This window comes from Micropterus dolomieu, linkage group LG23, assembly GCF_021292245.1.
Source record: "Micropterus dolomieu isolate WLL.071019.BEF.003 ecotype Adirondacks linkage group LG23, ASM2129224v1, whole genome shotgun sequence".
Lineage (NCBI taxonomy): Eukaryota > Metazoa > Chordata > Actinopteri > Centrarchiformes > Centrarchidae > Micropterus > Micropterus dolomieu.
Window position 1 is genome coordinate 5,571,115 of NC_060172.1, and position 16,632 is coordinate 5,587,746.

The 16,632-nt window shown below is 42.0% G+C and overlaps 1 protein-coding gene and 1 long non-coding RNA gene across 6 annotated transcripts in view; one reads left to right on the forward strand and one right to left on the reverse strand.

Moving 5' to 3' along the window:
* LOC123963386 overlaps nt 1-14,314 on the forward strand; it is a 31,526-nt gene extending 17,212 nt beyond the window's left edge. For both annotated transcript variants that reach the window (XR_006823163.1, XR_006823162.1), the window contains 7 exons: nt 446-533; nt 1,258-1,756; nt 8,541-8,670; nt 10,355-10,439; nt 12,278-12,351; nt 12,444-12,571; nt 14,076-14,314. This is a non-coding gene — a long non-coding RNA (uncharacterized LOC123963386). The remainder of the gene's footprint in view (nt 1-445; nt 534-1,257; nt 1,757-8,540; nt 8,671-10,354; nt 10,440-12,277; nt 12,352-12,443; nt 12,572-14,075) is intronic.
* Nucleotides 3,995-16,632, reverse strand: part of LOC123963384 (stromal interaction molecule 1-like) — a 42,552-nt gene continuing 29,914 nt past the window's right edge. For 2 of the 4 annotated variants that reach the window (XM_046040205.1, XM_046040206.1), the window contains exons 10-14: nt 15,971-16,071; nt 14,082-14,317; nt 12,401-12,487; nt 8,962-9,025; nt 3,995-6,674 (exon numbers count right to left, since the gene is read on the reverse strand). In XM_046040205.1, coding sequence (XP_045896161.1) covers nt 6,302-6,674; nt 8,962-9,025; nt 12,401-12,487; nt 14,082-14,317; nt 15,971-16,071 — 861 coding nt within the window. In that variant the 3' untranslated portion in view covers nt 3,995-6,301. Of the gene's footprint in view, nt 6,675-8,961; nt 9,026-12,400; nt 12,702-14,081; nt 14,318-15,970; nt 16,072-16,632 lie in introns of those variants that run through there. The other 2 variants (XM_046040207.1, XM_046040208.1) reach the window with 2 other exon arrangements.

The following is a 16,632-nucleotide window of genomic DNA, read 5'->3' on the forward strand; positions in this document are numbered from 1 at the left end:
GTGTTTAGCAGGTGCTATGCTGCGTTCAATTTGACATGGGAAGTCGGGAATTTCCGAGTTCAGTGTCAGAAATTTCAACTGAAACTCCCCCTGAAGTCAGATCTTTGACTCCGAAAGTTGGAAGAACCTCATCAACCCCGACCTCAAAGTCAAAGATGGCTGCTCCGAGCATCAGCAGCCGTGAAAGTCTTTATTTGTCATCCCCTCCAGGATCTTGAGGGCCTTTTTTGGCTTTTCTAAAAGGATTGCGATGAAAGTTGTGATGTTCTGGAATAAGCGAGAACTGATATTTTGACCTTTAGAATTGCAGTTGAATCATTAAACAGCCCCTCCAGGACTTGGCGGTCCTGACCCTAACCCTGCATATCTACACCAGCTGACCTCGATTCTTTCATACAGCTGACTCCTCCACGTGTTTCTGACGTTCTCTCCGTATGTTTTGCAGCGCCAAAGTGTTTTTCCTGAGGCGTCCATCTTGGTTTTCTGACGCCGTCAACTTGGGTGTGACATCAATCCCAGGTCCGACTTCAAAGGTAAATGGACCCCAGCATAATGTTCACCACGGTCACCATCTATCAGAATATCCATCATCTAGAATAATGAAACTTGGAAGTCTTTGGTTTTGTTGTAACACTCATGAATTACAACTTTTGGAGGGAGGGACGGTAAAAACTGTCTTTGGGGCCCACTGGGGCCAGCTGCAGAACAGTTCAACGTTGAGCCATACCTGATATATGATTTATTTACAGACATGATTGTTGATAGTTTTCTAAACTGTTGTGTTTTAAATGTTTGATGTGTGTCATTTCTTTCCCCTTTTATGTTTATGAAAATCTGACTTGAGTCTTGCTGCAGACTGATGATTCATCGTGGTCAACATCACGCTAGCCTTTTACGGTTTTCTAAAATTGTTCATTACTGCATGACATGTAAATAGAAAGGAAAACATTACTGTTGCACGACTCAAAGTGTTTTCAATTAAAAAAGTCGACTCAGTGAACTCTAATGGATTCATCTGCAGCAATATTAGCAGGATAGTTTGTAAAATGATTATTAAAAATGTGATTTATGATGGGAAGTGCACTTAAATGCACTAAAAGTGCATTTAAATTTGAAATTAAAGGACAGTTCTGGTTGGATTTAAAGAGTTCGAGTTGAATCTCTGATAGAACGTTTTCCGGCTCGGTCGATAGCAGCTTTTGTCACACAGCTCGGGTGTTTCTGATATTTTGTCCACCCCTGTGTGTGGGCGTTTAGGTGGTCTCATCAGCAGCTCTGTTTGGATGAAGAGGAACCTGCAGCCGGTTGTTGCTGCAGGATGTCTCCTGCGCTCTAAAGGGAAGTTGAGTCACTCGAGCGGAGATGTTTTTTTCTCTCATTTCTCCTTTTGTGTTTCTTCACTTCTTCTGCGTGTTGACCAACTAACTGCTGGTTGCATAAGGAGACAGTCTGAAACTAACAGTTCTGGTGAAATTCAAGGCAGGAGCACTGGGGAAACACGCTGCCACAAAAACGTTTTGAATGGAGGACGCCTGTTTTCTCTTGAAGGAGGCAAACAGTTTTTAAAGATTCTTAATGATGAAACAGTCAAAGAAAATGATGAAATCATCTTCTCTCCTTTCAGGTGTGTCTCAGCTTATCTGCTGACCAATCTGCTGATCAGTGTTGGTGGATTGTCAAGCAGCACAGGATGTGGTGGGAGGGGAGGAGGAGTGAGGCACACAGGAAGAAACGCTGTGTTATGAAACCTTATAAGGTGAAATTAGCGCGACCAGAATAATGTTACGCTACGTCACAGCTTCTGTCAATAACGGAGATAAAAGGCAGGGAAACGTTTCGGGCGACTGCAGAAACACAAAGACTTGAGACGGGTTTGATATTTGACCAAAAAGTCGGTGTGGAAGAGTCAGACTTTAGTTTTACTTCACATGGAATGACTTAGCGTCCTCCTCAAGCCCCGAACAGTAAAACTATAAATCAGCCCTTCATCTTCACCCCTCAGGTTCTCTCAATCGGCTGAAAACAGGCGGCAGAACTTTCAGCTCAGGAGTCATTTTCAGTCATTTTATTTTGAAAGTCAGGTTTGAGAGTCATGAATCAATAACTTTCACTTTTTGAGTATTTTAAATTGCACATAAAGACTTGTTGAAGACGTTTAAAATACTTGTGATTGGTCTTGATTTGGGACTTTGGGATTCGTTGGTCTCGACTCAAGACTTCTCGGTGTTGACTTGGGACCTGACACACAGTCTGGCGTTTACATTAATTACAATTTATTGCCTTGATCTGATTTTTTTTGACTGTTCACATTATTTGTTTAAATGTGGCCCATATCAGAACTGAAAGGAATAACACGACGTCACATGCAGCACGCTGTCGTGTTAAACTACAGCATTCAGCTCATACTTGCTAACCCTCTCTTTTGTCATTACCCTCTCTCGGTTTCCTCTCTGGGTCACAATTCTGTTTCTGGCGCTCTACAGTGCGTAGAAGCCCTACAACTCAAACGATCCAACCGGTATCTGATTTAGACCACATGTGAAAGTGGCCCAAATCCAAACTGGAACAGATCAGATTCAATGTGACTTGTTCTGAATCTGATAAGAGCAGAGAAATCAGATTTGGGTCACTGTGGCCTGCAGTCTGCACACAGACAGTCTGAGGTGCTTTATTTAAATCACTGATTAAATTCTTGGATTAAAACACAATGTTTTCAGGTTGTTGCTTTATATTCACTGATGAGGCAAACCGATCATGGTCAGATTAAGGTGGACTTTAAGGTGGTATTATCAGTACTTTTAAAGCTGAATTTGACCCCTAACAGACCAGAGATCAGTCCTGACTGTTGCTCGGCTCTGTGCTGCCACCTGGTGTTTAAACGTCTGCCCCTCTCTCGCACATTTCCCAGGCAGCTGACAGGTCAGTGAACGCACCACCTACAGTCAATATTGACGGAGTCAACAGTCAGACTGAGTTCTGACTAATGTGGAGGGTTAATTATTTTTGTCAATATTAGTTCATGTCAGACAACATGGAGGACTGTGTTTTATTATAACACTCGAAATGTCTTTTATCTACAGCTGCTGTTTTAGTTTAAAGAGGTGGTATTCTGCTCATTTTCAGGTTCATAATCTTATTTAGAGTTTGTACCAGAGCAGGTTTCCATGGTTATATTTTTGTCATACTGCACATTGCTGCAGCTCCTCTTTCCACCCTGTGCTTCGTTTTAGCTATGGAGTGATACATCTTGTCTCTAAATGATCTTTGTTGGGAGCTGCACATGCTCAGTTCCTAGTTAAGGACTACTAGCCAATCAGAAGCAGAGCAGGTCAGCGAGAAGCCGGTAAACAGCTCGGGTTCAGCCGTACGTGTTGCCGACCAGCTTGGCAACATGGACTGGAGCGAGAGTTTCAGAGCGGCGAGTTATTAATCTGTATCCATAAAGTTTTAACTGAGCTCTGTCTCTACATCACAGGACTCGGTAGAAAATACTTGTCATTGTCACATGAGGCCAAATGTCGTGTTTCCATCAACATTCTTTAATGCGCGTTTTGAAGTATCGAATTAGAGAAGTTTGACGGAAACGCCAAAATTCCTCAATTTCAAGTTTTTACGCTCGCTTGTGGTGGGTTTTGCCGTTAATGCACTAAATGGAAACACATTTGCTGAATAAATTCTGACAGTGATCATTTCCCTCACGATCAGCTGTTTCCGCCGTCGCCGTCCTCCCGAATATTTTCATAACTAGCATAAACATGGCTGGTGGCAACTTGCCCTCTTGAAACACATTTCTGAAGAGCTCTCTCCATTTTTCAGATCCATGCGACTGGTTTTGCGAGTTTATTCGCTTTTTTTCTTATTTATGATTGAAATGTCATCCATCGGCCTTGTGGATGAAATTCAACTTAGTTGCTAAGAGTTGCATGTTGGGCAATTTGCTCAGTTAGCTCATTATCATCATTGATATGAGTAAAATGAAGAAAATCAAAAATCATCAGACTTCCCAGAGTGAGTTTATTGAAATAGCAAAGTACTATACAGTGCATATAAAATATAAAACATTTCTAGCCTCATTGATAATAGCAACACCATATTTAATTATAAAAAAAAAACATTCAAAACTGGTCGTAAAGTGGCCCGAAGTACCTCATTTGAAAGGTAGATTGTATATATTCACACACACAAACACACACAGGGTGAATATTGGTAAAGTGGGACACTTTCTAATAATTTACCTTCTGCATCACTTTTAATTATAATCCAAACATCTCATCCCCTCATGATGCTACTCTAAGTAGCTTAAACGCTCTATTACACAGAAGAAACATTAAATATGTTTTTGAATTATTTTAGTCATCGAATATTTTACAGATTATTCCGCTGATTCATCGAGTAATCGGATATGAAATCCTTCTACTTGGCGCCCCCGGTACCAGGATCAGCTGTATAAACTCATGTCACTGTCAACGTTCCAACCCGAACTCACGGACTAACCAGTCTGAGAACAACAAACGCATGTTTCTACATTGACAGCTAAGAGCTGAGCCTTACCTTTGCTAGCCTTCAGTCACGCGTTATGTTAAATGCTAAAGTTAGCTGGTTTTGTTTTCTGTTCAGATGTTGAAGCCGTGGTTCTGTTGCGGTCGGCTGGTTCTGTTTTACAGCAGACTCGCTGTGCAGAGCTGCTGTTTTCTCTTAGCCACGGTACCAGGAATTTACTGATGCCAGTAAAATTCCACTGAGGATGATAATGAATAAATAAATCCCATGTACTTCAACATACAACATCTGAACATTTACAAAGAACGACTGACAGCTGTGAAAGTTGTGAGAGGCTGTCCAGGACAGATGAGGTGGTTTGATGTCAGAATATTCAGAAATGAGCTGACTCGTTGTTGAAATTACAACCTTGCACTGTGTCTCATCAATTATTTAATACATTACTTAATTTTCTTTTTACAAACTCTCAGGTGCGAATTTTTTCAAGGTGGTCTCTGTCTGGTTTGAGATTTTTATAGTGAGAAACAAAATTGATGACTGAAATGGATCGTACTGAGCTCTTCAGACGGTCCCTAACTTCGCCTACGGTAACGGACGCGCTGGACAGACGGTCAGTTCTTAGCGCTGCGAACTGCATCGTCATCTTTGGTGATTTTCAGGTGATCAAACTATGAAACATCTGCATAAATTAGCTCTCCAAATGATCTGGGAGAAATCCAGGCTTTGACACGGAGTTAACAGCCGTGAAACAAACTTCACCTGGTTTCCATACTCTTCTTTTCTATTCGACGAGTCCTGACATCCCAGCCTTTGGACGCTTTCTGTCTTCTTCTCTGGCCTGTCTCTTCTTCGTCCCTTGCTATTTTCTCTCTCTTCCTCTATTTTGAAATCTGCGCCATCAAATCACGACGTTTTCACTTGTCTACAGCGTCCGCGCGTTGTGCGACAGTAATAATCGTCCGTGCGAAACGGTGTGCAAGTTATCGAGTTATTTGAGTTCCTCGATGAACCGTTTCAGGCTTAGACGACTCGTCCTCAAACACACATTGACTCAAACCACATTTTCCCAGGCGCTGCTGTCAAACTGGGACACTTAAAAAACATTCAATTGTTATTCAAGTGTAGGCCTTAGGAATTAAATACACAAAAATAATATAAACAATAACGATGAAAACATGGGACTCTTAGCAACCAAGCTTAATCTCATCTGCTAGTCCTATCGATGACATTTTAAACACAAAGGATCGTGTTAAAAAACGTTGCTGGTTTCATAGAGGCCAGAAGGAGGTTTTCTTCCCCCGAGATAGTTTTCTACCCTGAAAGAAAAGAAGAATCACAACAAGAGACTTTTTGGCAAGAAATTGTCAAATTTAAAGATGCTGAATTCAACAAGTGATTATTTTCTCTAAAACTACATCCAGCTAGGAGATCACCTTCTGTCCGAGTTTGTCTTAAAAAGAAAAAGTCCTGAGTCCAAAGTTTCACTTTCACATTCTTTTCAGTGCTGCTCTTGTTCTTCTTTGTTGGTTTGTTTGGTCGTTGTAGGACTCGGCACCATGTCCGCTGGGCGTTGTGTCCTGTGTTGTACGTTTTGCTTCAGTGAGATCGAATTTGATCTCAGTTTAACGAAGAGAAAAGATCAGAAAGCATTGCTTGAATAAAAAAAGCAAATGAGTGAAGCGTTAAAAACGGACATTTCCTGTGAGCGTCAGTTTGGTTCGTTCATCACGATGAATATAAAGATCGCATCACGAGTCGGTAGCACATAAAAGCAAGTTGGAGATCAGAAGATCTTCCCGGTTCAATGACGTCCCTGCTTCTTCTTAAAGATCTTATTAAAAGCGTTTCTCCTCCGGCTGCCGGTTGACTCGCTCTCGTCACCTCCGTCCTCCTCCATGGGGCTCCTCCTGTTCGAGAGCGGGCCGTCGACGGCGTCGGACGTGATGCATAGGGAGCGGGTGGAGCAGGAGGAGGCGAGGAAGGCACCCGGGTTCCCCCTCAGCTCCCCGAGGCTGGAGCACTTCTCCAGCCCTCCTCCACCAGCCCCGGAGCCCTGACCCTGCAGGGGCTGGAGCCTGGATGAAAGGAGGAGGGGCTTGGAGCTGTACAGGCCTCGTGATTCGCTGTGAGAGTGAGGGAGGGCGGAGTCAGAGTCTGAGCGGTTCATGATGTCCCTGAAAGAGAGAGAGAGAGTAAGAGTGTAAAGACAGCAGAAGCTAACGTTGCTAACAGGCTGTTTTGGTGTGATTAAAAACATGGATGTGTTCTGTTCCGTATCCACACGTATGACGTATAACATGGAAATTATAAACAATTCATAGAATTAGAAAACAAATACTGATGGTAAAACATTTGTAATGTCAAGAATAGATAAAATACTGCAAGGTTAGGAGGGATAGCGAGCAGGAAGAAATTCAATGTAGAGATTAGGCCTCATTCACAAATGTTGTATTTTTTCTCTTAAAATTGTTCATAAAAACTGAATGAGACTTAAATAAGCAAACTGCCTAAATCCTGACCACTCAGAAATGTGTAAACTCTAAATCCTAACCACTAGTACATTTTCAGCTAACTCGTAAACTCTCAATCCTGACAACTCGTAAAACTCGTAAGATCTAAATTATGACCACTCGTAAAACTGTCAATCCTGTCCGCTCGTAAAACTAAATCGTGACTGCTGATAAATCTCAAACTCTCAATACTGACAACTAGTAAATCTAGTAAATTCTTAATCCGGACCGGTCATCAAGCTTGCAAACTGTTAATCCTGACTGCTTGAAACACGTAAAAATGAAACTCACAATCCTGACCACTTGTATAACTTGTAAACTCTCAATCCTGATCGCTCGAAAACCTCGTAAAACTCTCAATTCTGACCACACATAAAACTTGTAAAGTCTAATCCTTATCACTTGTTAAAACTCTTAAAACTCTCAATCCTGACCGCTCATTTAACTTGTAAATTGTAATCGTTATCCCCCGTAAAACTCTTAAAACTCTAAATCCTGACTGCTAATTTAACTTGTAAACTCTCAATCCTGACTGCTGGTAAAACTTGTAAACTCTCAATCCTGACCGCTCGTAAACCTCGTAAAACTCTCAATCCTGACCGCTCATTTAACTTGTAAATTCTAATCCTTATCCCCCGTAAAACTCTTAAAACTAATTTAACTTGCAAAGTCTAAATCCTGACCACTCGTAAAACTTGTAAACTCTCAATCCGGATCGCTCGTAAACTCTCAATCCTAACCACTAGTACATTTTCAGCTAACTCGTAAACTCTCAATCCTGACAACTCGTAAAACTCGTAAGATCTAAATTATGACCACTCGTAAAACTGTCAATCCTGTCCGCTCGTAAAACTAAATCGTGACTGCTGATAAATCTCAAACTCTCAATACTGACAACTAGTAAATCTAGTAAATTCTTAATCCGGACCGGTCATCAAGCTTGCAAACTGTTAATCCTGACTGCTTGAAACACGTAAAAATGAAACTCACAATCCTGACCACTTGTATAACTTGTAAACTCTCAATCCTGATCGCTCGAAAACCTCGTAAAACTCTCAATTCTGACCACACATAAAACTTGTAAAGTCTAATCCTTATCACTTGTTAAAACTCTTAAAACTCTCAATCCTGACCGCTCATTTAACTTGTAAATTCTAATCCTTATCCCCCGTAAAACTCTTAAAACTAATTTAACTTGCAAAGTCTAAATCCTGACCACTCGTAAAACTTGTAAACTCTAAATCCGGATCGCTCGTAAACTCTCAATCCTGACCAGTCGTTTAATTGTAAACTCTCAATCCTGACCAGTCGTTTAATTGTAAACTCTCAATCCTGCCACCCCTTAAACTCATAAACTCCAAATTCTGGCCATGTGTAAAACTCGTAAACGTTGAATCCTGACATCCTGTAAATTCTGTCCACTAACAAATACTTTAAAATTAAAAACAAAGAATCTTAAATTCAGATCATATCTTTGTGTACAAATGTTTCAGAAACAAGGTCCGCTGATTCCGCTTTCTTTCTCATTAGTACATCAGTATCTTGGAAAGCGGCCATGCACGAGAAGATACCCAAAGCTGCCTGAGCGACAGCGCTGCCTCTGGCTGGTCGCAGCGCCCCCTGCAGGCGGGAGGTTGGACGCCGCCTTCACAGAGTGGAAGTAAGAAGAATGAAAGAGCAGAGCAGAAAAATGAGTGGTGCCTTCAGAGTAGGACGAAGAAGAGGAGGAGGAGCTCGGGGGAGGACAGAATGAAAGGAAAGGGGGGTGAGGAGGAGAGGTGGGGCCAATGGAGGGGTGAGACAAGGAGGAAGAGAGGGAGGAGGAGGAGGCACAGGAAGGAACTCCAGCTGGCCAATCGAGCGGCTGCGATTCTGTCGGGTGTAGCCGCTGGGAGGGCGGGATGATGTGCAGTGGCCTTCCTGTTGAGATAAGCCACGCCCTTCAACCAACCTCTGAGAGCTGAAGGTCAGAGCAGGGTCTCCTATCCTCTGTCGCAGGGGCATCGGGCTCTGAGCTGCAGGAGGAGGAGGAGGAGTTAGGCTGAGTTGGTTGTTTTATTTTGAAAATCAGGTCCACAGGAAGTTCAGACTCATAAACAGAAAATAATGTGCAACAAATTCATAAAGCAGCACGTCGTCAAGAGAAAAGTGCAAAATGTGATAAAGTGCCATTTTTATCTGCGACAGCTTTCGAACAAAAAGATGCTTCAGAGAGGAAACACAGTTTGTAAATCAGCATCCGTTTAAGTTTTATGTCTTTGCCTGCAGTGACACAGACGTGCATTTGTGCTATTGTGGTCTAAATTCCCACATAGATCCATGGTGGATAATGATTTTACAAAGTTACTGTTTTGGTGTACAGACTGACTCAGGCTCCACCCACACTCCTACGTCTTAACTAAAAACGAGGACGCAGACGCTCACGTTTGGCTTCCTGATTGCCACAGTCTCTTTGTCCTCCCGTGTTACTTTCAGTAACCGTCCCAGCTCGCTGTCGGTCCATGCAGAGAAATCTCTGCTGTGGTTCTTCACTGTCGCTGCACATCGTTTGTCTCTAGTAGAACTTTCTTCTTTAGCCGAATCTCCTGCAGCTGCACAGCAGACAGTCTGCTTCCTGTTTACACCGCACATGCCCAGTGTACGTGAACGGTCACGTGATGTGTGTTTTCAGTCGTTTTAATACAGACGGAGATCAATTTTGAAACGCAGCTAAGACGCTGTAGTGGACGGAGATATTTTTATTTTTAAAACAAATACGTAGAAGTGTGGATGGAGCCTTAAGCTGCATCCTAGTTGTTGTTTGTTGGCTGATCCTGTTAACTGTCCGAAATAAGTAAATATTAATGTTGGATCTTTATAAATCACCAAAATCCAATCTCAACTGTTGGTGAGAAAATCTCAAATGTTAAAGTCAAACTTTCACACTATATAATACAATGCTGTAGGTTCATTAATGCTAACTCAGTGTACCTCATTTTTCACATCCTGGAAGTCAGATATTTCAAAGAAATACAACCGAACAGCAGTGACTGAATCAGAGACTTTCTGACTGCAAGTGAATGTGATTCCAAAACGACCCGTCCGTGATTTTAAAGATGACGACTGAATATTATGATATTATTATAAATATAATTATTATTTTCCAATTAGGAGTTATTAACTTAAAAAATAACTGACTTGTGTGTGTTTTGGAATCAAAACATTCAACTGCGTGAATTGACTTGCGTAAATGTTTTTTAATTCTGAAATTAAAAAGCATTTACTTTGTGCAGCTGCTGCAGACCTGTAAGTGGGTGTCAGTGAAAAGAGGAGGTAAGCTGTTAATATAAAGTGTTGTTTTCCAGGTCTTCAGAGGGAAAAGGTGAGGAGGAGACTGTGAAGTGTGATCTGGACACAGGGAGGAAGGAGGAGAAGGGGAGAGCTGCGCAGGTGAGGAGGCGTTCACGTGGACACCTGCTGTCAGTCATAGTTTCCTTTCATTTCCATCAAATGTTACACAACTTTGTGAGAGTGAGACGATTAGCTTAGCATTAATGCTGCTTTTCAGATAACTTGGAACTTGAAGTCGGATTTCCTACTGCTAGAAAAAAATCTGTACCACGACTTCACGAGTAGCAGCTGAATGACGTCACACAACCAAGGCAGCTCGCATTGTAAATAGTAAACCATAAACTAAAAGGCAAAGTAAAGTATTAAATTAGAGTAACACATGCTAGTATCAGACTTGTTCTGCATGTAAATTAAAAGTAATCTTCTCTGCACAAAAGTTCTTCAGGAAAATGTTAAAAATGCCCAGAAATGTGAAAACATTTTGAAATATAGCCTCCAACCTCTGCTGACTTTTGAGGATTACCAACTGATGTAGCTGGAATGACACACAGTTAACGAGTATTAACGTATATATTTATCCCTTTTAATAAAATGGCCATCCTTTTAATTAACACCAAGTGCACTGTTGAGGGTTTAACAGTGCAAGTTTGTCACTGTCAGCCATGTTTATTGTTAAATTTGGCGTCATCAGAAACGCTTTGAGGTCAGAAGTCGGATATTTAAACTTGGAAACTTCCCAGTTCCGAGCGGTCTGAAACGCGGCATAAGACCGAGAGCAGAGGGAACAACTGGCCAGTACTGCTAAACCTTGCTAATTAACACACTTAAGACAAATGGATCCGTATACAAACAGAAATGTAAAAAACAGCTTGTGGTTTTTACAATGGACAAACAGTTCCAGTGAGAAACTCCCCGTAAAAAAACAAAACAAAAAAAAAAAACTGTTTTCTGTTTGTGTGCTGATCAAACAAACAAGATAACAGCTGTTTACCCCTGCTCCTAGTCTTATGCTAAGCTAGGCTAACCACATCCACCAATAGAGAATAAGCATGTTTGGTAAAATGTTGAACTATTCCTTTAAAGCTGGTGTTGCCCTCAGAAACTGTGACGCGCGTCTCAGTAAGACAAACCCCAATTTAACTTTTATAGAAATAAGTTTAACATAAAAATACTACCAAGTACTAAAGTACTGCCTAGAAGGTTTATTAAGAAATTGACAGTTTGAGAGAATAAAATGTATTAATCTGACAGTAACTCACTGTTTGCCTTGTCAGCAGCTACGTTAGCTTGACGAAAAGCTAAATTATCTTTATGCAACACTGCCAGCTAACAGGTGTTAGCGTTGCCTCAAGAAAGCAATGCTAATATTTGTCATAACATCTTGTCTTGGCTTTTAAGCAAAGGGATATTAGCTAAATTGCTAACGTACGTCAGCAAGCCTGCCTGACAGCCAGCATCTGTAGCTAACAAGCTAACGTCAATGCGAGCTGTTGTGATGTTTTTCGACTGATCACTTTGTGTTCACGTAAACGCCGCCTTCTGGGTGATCTATACCTCTGTTTAAAAGTGTAAAGCTTGTTTTATTTGGGCCTGTGAAGGTTCCCACGTTCATTTAGCAACAGATCTTTAGGTCGTATTCAAGAAATCAAGATTTTAGTGATTTATTTTTTATATAATATATTTTTTTTTTGATGTTTTTTTGGTATTTATATGGTCTTGCAATATGGAAATGATGCTTATTTAATATTCACATTAATAATATAACTTGGTTTTAAGATGTAGTATTTTTAAATAAATATTTCTCAGCATTTGAAGTGCTGGTGTGCGTCATTTTCTATTTTTTTTAAAGGGCTTAACCCCGATGTGAAAGTTCTAAATGTTCAAAAGATCTTACTGTTGCATTTAATTTTTTCTGAAACTCAAACTTGTTTTCGAAGGACATTGGGAACCCTGGCAGAGTTTTGAGATGCTCGTCAATCGAAGGATTACACGATCTGATGATTTTACAGAGGTAAGAACCAATCAGAGGAAGGGGAAGGCTGAAAGAGGGAGGGGCCAACCAGATTGTTTCCATGGTGATTGGTTGTCTGCGATGCCACTCAGGGGCCAGAGGTCGCTCACTCGCCGGTCCATCTGCCATGCTGCGTCTGGAGGGAACCAATTAACAGAGAGAGATGCCAAGAAAAGAGGACCAATCAGAGGAGGGGATGGAGACATTGGGCGGGCCACAGGTGAGCTGAGGCGAGGTCAGGTAAACGTGTCTCGTTATTTCTTCTGACATGTTGACTCAGAATCACGTAAATGTCTTGTACAGTTTGTCCCTTCTGAGCCTCCGTAAGAAACCTGAAGTGGTTAGTGGAGCTGTTGGGGGATGTAAAGTCCACACAGATTTATTTCTTTTACGTCAGCTTTAATCTCTACAGTAAGTGGTTTTATCTGCATCCACCCTAAAGGATAGTTTCTGTATTTTTAAACCTGTTTCCACAAAAGTGAGTTCACCCCTCACATTTTTGTAAATATTAGATTATATCTTTTCATGTGACACTGAAGAAATGACACTTTGCTACAGTGTAAAGTAGTGAGTGTACAGCTGGTATAACACTGTAAATATGATGTCCCTTCAAAATAACACATCACACAGCCGTTAATGTCTAAACCGCTGGCAACAAAAGTGAGGACCCCTAAGTGAAAATTTCCAAATTGGGCCCAAAGTGTCAATATTTTGTGTGGCTACCATTATTTTCAAGCGCTGCCTTAACCCTCTTGGGGATGAAGGTCACCAGAGCTTCACAGGTTGCCACTGGAGTCCTCTTCCACTCCTCCATGACGACATCACGGAGCTGCTGGATGTTAGAGACCTTGTGCTCCTCCACCTTCTGTTTGAGGAGCTCCACAGATGCTCAGTAGGGTTCAGGTCGGGAGACATGCTCGGCCAGTCCGTCATCTTTACCCTCAGCTTCTTTAGCCAATTTAACCTGCTCCCCATTCACACCAACGAGTCACATGACAGCGGGGAGGGAAAATGGCTGATTGGACCCAATTTGGACATTTTCACTTAGGGGTGTCGTCACTTTTGTTACCAGCGGTTTAGACATTAATGGCTGTGTGATGTGTTATTTTGAGGGGACAGCAGATTTACACTGTTATACCAGCTGCACACTCACTACTTTACACTGTAGCAGTGTTCTTCAGTGTTGTCACATGAAAAGATAGAATAAAATATTTACAAAAATGTGAGGGGTGTACTCACTTTGTCAGATACTGGATGTTGGTGCTGAAATGACTCGTAGGTACAGAAAGTTCTGAACATGTGCAGTAGATGCTGCCGCCAGCAGCTGATCCGGTGTTCACAACAACACACAGTACGCACGACGAGCTAGCTAATTTACGTTTGTTTAAAGATAATTTACATGCTTACAGGTTAAAGGCCCAGTGAAAAAAATGATTTTGAAGCATCTACTACTATCCTACTGCACGGATTTAAAACCTTCTGTACCTAGAAGTCATTTCTAGACAAACGTGTGAGAATAGGAACCAGGTTTAAAAATACAGAAGTTACCCTTAAAGGTCTGACTGAATCCCCACAGTAAGTGTATTTACACGCATCCACCTTAAGGACTTAAATGTCTCTAGTTCCTTAAATGGCACGCAGAGTCTTTACTGTGCTGTGTTTTTTGTAGTTTGTGCGTATCAGCAGACTAATGCTAAAGGTAACCAAACGTCTCATTGTCTCAGACTTACACTGCAGCGTCCCAGGAGACAGGATGTCCTCGTCCATGTCGTCGAGGTCATCGGAGAGGAGGAGGTGCTGAGGGGTCGGAGGTCGCAGGCCGAGGAAGGACGGGTCCAGGTTGAGGGCGACGGCCAGCGCTCCCAGGCCCGGGTTATTGACCACACAGAACCCCGTCAGAGACTCGATCTGCTGCCAGCGGTGCAGCTTCTCCCGCAGGGCGGCCGTCACCTCGGCCAGGGCCTGTCTGAGGGGGAGGGGGGGGGGGGCGTTAATGTGTCTACGTGCAATGAGGTCACTTCTGCTAAATAAAATGTAACCGTATAATAAAATGACAATGAAGCTGAAATTTGAACCTAAAAGGAAATGTGACCTGAACTTTCACCACACAGTGAGTTAACTGTTAAAAATGCTTTGAAAAATAGCTTGCAGCATGAAATGATAAAGCACAAACGCTTTGAAAAAGGCAGCACCAGTCAGAAACTTTAACAAATTCTTGTCAGTGTTCCTGTTTGGCCAAGTTTTCCGTTCTCTCCCTGTGAACATGACAAAAGAGGAGTGAAGACTAAATCAAGCCCGCATGAGTGCTGACTTAGCAGGGACGATATTACAGGAGAAAAGTTGATCTACAGGAGAAATGACTGAGAGCTGCTCTGACATAGATTCTGTAATACTTATAGATTTTGAAACGTCACCTGCCACCTGATTTTTGTGTTTCCCTTCACATAAATAAAAACATTTCCACCATTAATTGATGCAGGAAATGCAGAAATTGGTGCAGAACATTCACCAGAATGCAGGAAAGTAAGTGTTTTATGCTCAGAATTATCTGCGGGAGGACCACTAGAACCCCCCCCCAACTCCTATATTTCAGCTTTGATGATTTCTATTAAATATTTTTAACGTATCGTCACATTTCGTTCTTGTGACAGCAGTGTGGTGCATCGCCACGTCGCGTGAGCTAAGTGTATCTTCACTCCCCTGATCTGAGTCCTTATGTCCCCACTGCTTTTCTACACACAGTGACGCCCTTGCGTGTCGGGATCTTTCTCTTGTTGCAGAGGACAAATGCACGTTATCTATACAGCATGTAAGCTTACTAACCGACACCGTCCGTTTCTCTGGTTGCGTATACACCTCATATTTTTTACCCCTGACCAGTTTGCATGCCTGAAATAATCACATCTAGCTCCACAATTTCATCCCAAAAACATGCCCAGAACATCACAACTGTCAGCGCAATTTCTTTCAGAAAAGCTTGCTAAAGCGGATAAAATCCAGAAAGATCTACATGTAGATACCTTACAGCGACGCGTCGACACAGCCGCCATATTGGTTTCGAGTCTCCTAATGCTTGTGAGTCTATCAAGGCAAGAGGTCAACCCACAACTAAAAATCTTCATAACTCGCTGATTTTTCAACTGAACCAAGTTTTATATTTATATATAATATATATGTGTGTGTTTTATATATAATCACCACACCCCTCATACAGAAAATTATTTTTACTATATTTTACTCTTGACTTGAAAGGTGCTATAATAAATAAACTTTACTTACTACTATTAAAAATATGTATTCTCATAAGACAAAACTTTTTATTGATAGTCACTAATATTTCTGCAGTTTGAGATGAACCAGCACAACGTGATTCTTATATTCTTTTCATCTTGAGTTTTTATAAAATGGCTGCCGTTCTGTTTATAATTTTGGAAATAAAGACTTAATCTTTAACGTAAGTGTTTGTTGTAAAAGTATATTTCTGGCAGGCTTCACACGTTTTTATAGTGAAACTGGATTTTTGCTCGTTTCCATCTGTAAACACACGATCCAGAGCAAGAGCAGCGGTGGTGGAGCGAGCGGGAGTGAGGAGAGGGAGCGAGAACAAAAGGTCACTCACTTGGCGGCGAGGATCTTGTGGTCGACGTCGTCCAGCGAGGAGCTGTGAGCCACATGAAATGTCCCGAACAGAGAACTCCTCTTCTTCTTGATCTTCTCAGCCTGAAACACCATCATCATCATCACCATCATTACCATCACCACCATCACCATCACCACCATCCTCATAATCACCCCCACCATCATCATCACCACCATCCTCACCATCACCACCACCATCATCATCATCACCATCATCACCACCATCCTCACCATCACCACCACCATCCTCATCATCACCCTCACCACCACCATCATCATCACCACCATCATCATCACCACCATCCTCACCATCACCACCACCATCATCATCTCCACCATCATCACCACCATCCTCACCATCACCACCACCATCCTCATCATCACCCTCACCACCACCATCATCATCACCACCATCCTCATCATCACCATCACCACCATCATCACCATCACCACCATCCAAATAATCACCACCACCATCATCATCACCACCATCCTCACCATCACCACCACCATCATCATCACCACCATCACCACAATCCTCATAATCACCACCACCATCATCATCACCACCATCACCACCCCCATCATCATCACCACCATCCTCATCATCACCACCATCGCCACCATCCTCACCATCATCAC